Below are 5,000 nucleotides of genomic sequence, written 5' to 3' on the forward strand. Positions count from 1 at the left end.
GAAAAAAAATCATATAAATTAATTAATCATTATTATTCATTCATTCAATAAGCTCAAGACTGTTATTAATTACGCTTATTAATCTGTCAGGTGCAAAAGTTTTAACTCCCTGAAGAGCAGAATAAAGAAAACACAGAAATGTGATTTTAGTACCTGGACATTCTGAGCGTTTTACTTCAGAAAACTTTTCAGTTTTTCTGCTGAGTGTTTTGTATCAGCGTCTCACCACAGGAAGCACCAGCAGCTCCACGTTTAGCTTCTTGGAATTGTACAGAGAGGGATACGAAGCTACTGAGAGTCTCCACACCTCCATCACCACACCAACACCTCCATCACTCCTCCACCTTCATCGCTGGTCCACACCAACACCTCCATCACTCCTCCACCTTCATCGCTGCTCCACACCAACACCTCCATCACTCCTCCACCTTCATCATTGCTCCACATCAACATCTTCATTACTCCTCCACACCAACACCTCCATCACTCCTCCACCTTCATCGGTCCTCCACACCAACACCTTCATCACTCCTTCACACCAACATCTTCATTACTCCTCCACCTTCATCGCTGCTCCACACCAACACCTCCATCACTCCTCCAGCTTCATCGGTCCTCCACACCAACACCTTCATCACTCCTCCACACCAACACTTTCATCATTCCTCCACACCAACACCTTCATCACTCCTCCACACCAACACTTTCATCACTCCTCCACCTTCATCGCTGCTCCACACCAACACCTTCATCACTCCTCCACCTTCATCACTCCTCCACACCAACACCTTCATCACTCCTCCAGCTCCATCACTCCTCCAGCTCCATCAGTCCTCCACACCACCTCCAGCCTGTAGGCTTCACCGCACGTGGATAAAGGAAACCTCCTCTGACCGTAACAACCCTTTCGCACCGTCACTAAACCTGGAACAGGAAGTAACACAACAAGTTGAACCAATCACGTTCCTCGGTGTGCGGAGCTGAGAGACATTAGCGTCCACCCACATGCACTCAGGACCGTTCCACAGTTCTGCTGAAGAGAACCGCAGCGTCCACAACAGGACGAGGAATCAACGAATGATCAGAACAACGCGAGTCTGAAAACGACGTTAACAGATCAGCGATATTAACCGTTACAATAACACGACGACGCCGAGGCTCACGGGGACGCAGCCTTCAGCGCTCGCGCCACGGAAACATGGAGACACAACATCTGCAGAGGAACACAACATCTGCAGAGGAATACAACATCTGCAGAGGAACACAACATCTGCAGAGGAAGAGTGTGATGGAGAGAAGATCCTCCAGCTGTGGCCAGGAGATCAGGGGGCGAAAACTTTTGCACTCTGTACACTGGGCTGGGGAGGATTTTTAAATTATCAATGTGGCAACATGTAGAGAGAGTGTGTGTGTGTGTGTGTGTGTGTGTGTGTGTGTGTGTGTGTGTGTGTGTGTGTGTGTGTGTGTGTGTGTGTGTATATCTCAGTGACTAGGGGTGTGTGTGTGTGTGTGTGTTTGGTGTCATGAGAAAGATGTTGAGTTTGATCTCCACAGTGTTGAGGGGCAGCGCCGCCCGGAATGTACGTATTTATTATTTTATTATTTGATTATTTTAATATTTGAATACTTTAATATGTTAATGTTTTATTGCTGGTGTGTAAATGACAGATACAGAGCTGCCTGAGGGAGAGAAGGAGAGAGAATCTGTAGTGACCTTCACACACACACACACACACACACAGCTAACCTTCACACTGACAGAAATCAGTCTCAGTCTTTAATAAAGAATAAAAATAATAAAAATAACAGTGTTAATGAGGATTAGTGTGTGTGTGTGTGTGTGTGTGTGTGTGTGTGAGAAAAGTGTAGATTAGTCAGGGTTTATTAGCCACTCAGCTAGCTAGCTAATTTAAACAGGTGAGCTAGCGGCTAAACCCACTGACCAGCTAGCCGGCTAAGCTAACCACACATACACAGCTAGCTAGCCGGCTAGGCTAACATTGCTTAACAACAGCGTTATTACTAATAATAGTAATAATTGCATTCGTTTTTTTATCATAGCAACTAGCAAAGCTAATCACCGCCACAGCTAGCCGGCTAATCTAACATTAGCTTAAAAATTCACCCCTAGCTAACGGGCTATGCTAACACTGCTAACACACCCACTAATTACTGTTCTGAGAAAAAAACCCATATTCACTGTTTATTACTAATCACACAAATCTCTCTCTTTTTCTGTCTCTCTGTATCCCTCTCTCTTTCTCTTTCTCTCTCTCTCTCTCTCTCTATCTCTATATCTGTCTTTCTCTCTCTCTCTCTGTCTCTCTCTCTCTCCCTCTCTCTCTCTGTCTCTCTCTCTCTCTCTCTCTCTGTCTCTGTATCTCTCTCTATCTCCCTCTCTCTCTCTCCCTCTCTCTCTCTCTCTCTCTCTCTCTGTCTCTGTATCTCTCTCTATCTCCCTCTCTCTCTCTCTCCCTCTCTCTCTCTCTCTCTCTCTCTCTGTCTCTGTATCTCTCTCTATCTCCCTCTCTCTCTCTCCCTCTCTCTCTCTCTCTCTCTCTCTCTGTCTCTGTATCTCTCTCTATCTCCCTCTCTCTCTCTCTCCCTCTCTCTCTCTCTCTCTCTCTCTCTGTCTCTGTATCTCTCTCTATCTCCCTCTCTCTCTCTCCCTCTCTCTCTCTCTCTCTGTCTCTGTATCTCTCTCTATCTCTCTCTCTCTCTCTCTCTCTCTCTCTCTCTCTCTGTCTCTCTGTAAGGGAGCTGAGCTTGTGTCTGAGGTAAGAGATCAGAGTTTAGTCGTTAGTCCAGATTTTTTCTCCATTTTGATTCTGTTTGTTTTGGCTTTTTATTTAGAGTTGAGTAATATCTCTCTCTCTCTCTCCCTCTCCATCTCTCTCTCTCCCTCTCTCTCTCTCTCTCTCTCTCCACATGTCAGGTGAATGCTGTTAGTTGTTTGTCAAGCTCATGGTTTTAACATCACTGTTGTGTTTATCGTGTTAAAAGTACACTCAGTGCTTCTGCTGCTTCTGTTGTACTGATTACACACCTGCATGCGCTGTGTGTGTGTGTGTGCTGTGTGTGTGTGTGTGTGTGCTGTGTGTGTGTGTGTGTGTGTGTGGCAAGAGAGTCAGGCGGTGGGCCAAAGTAGGCACGGCCAGTGACATGATGATGTTGAGTAGAATTTAAGTTTACGTGAATAAGAAGTGAAGTTGTGACTGATAGAGCTGCTGGACGGCGGTGACGCTGGTGATCAGTAGAGCTGCTGGACAGCGGTGACGCTGGTAATTAATAGAGCTGCTGGACGGCGGTGACGCTGGTAATTAATAGAGCTGCTGGACGGCGGTGACGCTGGTAATTAATAGAGCTGCTGGACGGCGGTGACGCTGGTGATTGATAGAGCTGCTGGACGGCGGTGACGCTGGTGACTGATAGAGCTGCTGGACGGCGGTGACGCTGGTGATCAGTAGAGCTGCTGGACGGCGGTGACGCTGGTGATCAGTAGAGCTGCGGGACGGCGGTGACGCTGGTGATCGATAGAGCTGCTGGACGGCGGTGACGCTGGTGATCAGTAGAGCTGCTGGACGGCGGTGACGCTGGTAATTAATAGAGCTGCTGGACGGCGGTGACGCTGGTGATTGATAGAGCTGCTGGACGGCGGTGACGCTGGTGATCAGTAGAGCTGCTGGACGGCGGTGACGCTGGTGATCAGTAGAGCTGCTGGACGGCGGTGACGCTGGTGATCAGTAGAGCTGCGGGACGGCGGTGACGCTGGTGATCAGTAGAGCTGCGGGACGGCGGTGACGCTGGTGATCGATAGAGCTGCTGGACGGCGGTGACGCTGGTGATCAGTAGAGCCGCTGGACGGCGGTGACGCTGGTGATCGATAGAGCTGCTGGACGGCGGTGACGCTGGTGATCGATAGAGCTGCTGGACGGCGGTGACGCTGGTGATCGGTAGAGCTGCTGGACGGCGGTGACGCTGGTGATTGATAGAGCTGCTGGACTGCGGTGACGCTGGTGATCGATAGAGCTGCGGGACGGCGGTGACGCTGGTGACTGATAGAGCCGCTGGACGGCGGTGACGCTGGTGATCAGTAGAGCCGCTGGACGGCGGTGACGCTGGTGACTGATAGAGCTGCTGGACGGCGGTGACGCTGGTGATTAATAGAGCTGCTGGACGGTGGTGACGCTGGTGATTGATAGAGCTGCTGGACGGCGGTGACGCTGGTGATCGATAGAGCCGCTGGACGGCGGTGACGCTGGTGATTGATAGAGCCGCTGGACGGCGGTGACGCTGGTGATCGATAGAGCTGCTGGACGGCGGTGACGCTGGTGATCAGTAGAGCTGCTGGACGGCGGTGACGCTGGTGATTGATAGAGCCGCTGGACGGCGGTGACGCTGGTGATTGATAGAGCCGCTGGACGGCGGTGACGCTGGTGATCGATAGAGCCGCTGGACGGCGGTGACGCTGGTGATCGATAGAGCTGCTGGACGGCGGTGACGCTGGTGACTGATAGAGCCGCTGGACGGCGGTGACGCTGGTGATCAGTAGAGCTGCTGGACGGCGGTGACGCTGGTGATCAGTAGAGCTGCTGGACGGCGGTGACGCTGGTGATCAGTAGAGCTGCGGGACGGCGGTGACGCTGGTGATCAGTAGAGCTGCTGGACGGCGGTGACGCTGGTGATCGATAGAGCTGCTGGACGGCGGTGACGCTGGTGACTAATAGACCAAAAGAAAACGTCTCAGATTATCTATGTCTTTGATGTTCGCTTGTTGGTGCCTTTGATGTTATCTTTGATGTTTTGGTTGTTGGTGTTTCTGTGACGTTGTAACTCTACGCTCACATGAGCAGGTGACAGGTCAGTCGTGTCATTTGTAGTTTTTAAGGGTAATATTGTCGCTGTTTTGATCTTTGACCTACATGAAGGTGTGTACACCTGTAATCAGATATCCGATAAAGCCCAGTATTCCTCCCGCACAATATCAAGAGCTGATCAGC

At 50.4% G+C, this 5,000-nt stretch overlaps 1 protein-coding gene across 4 annotated transcripts in view; it reads left to right on the forward strand.

Moving 5' to 3' along the window:
- The first annotated feature begins 1,442 nt into the window (after window positions 1-1,442).
- The window catches only part of pdha1a (pyruvate dehydrogenase E1 subunit alpha 1a), a 14,814-nt gene continuing 11,256 nt past the window's right edge, over window positions 1,443-5,000 (forward strand). The window contains exons 1-2 of one of the 4 annotated variants that reach the window (XM_053230449.1): window positions 1,457-1,580; window positions 2,757-2,777. In XM_053230449.1, the coding sequence (XP_053086424.1) occupies window positions 1,524-1,580; window positions 2,757-2,777 (78 nt within the window). In that variant the 5' untranslated portion in view covers window positions 1,457-1,523. Of the gene's footprint in view, window positions 1,581-2,756; window positions 2,778-5,000 lie in introns of all 4 variants that reach the window. The other 3 variants (XM_053230450.1, XM_053230447.1, XM_053230448.1) reach the window with 3 other exon arrangements.

This window comes from Pangasianodon hypophthalmus, chromosome 27, assembly GCF_027358585.1.
Source record: "Pangasianodon hypophthalmus isolate fPanHyp1 chromosome 27, fPanHyp1.pri, whole genome shotgun sequence".
Taxonomy (NCBI): domain Eukaryota; kingdom Metazoa; phylum Chordata; class Actinopteri; order Siluriformes; family Pangasiidae; genus Pangasianodon; species Pangasianodon hypophthalmus.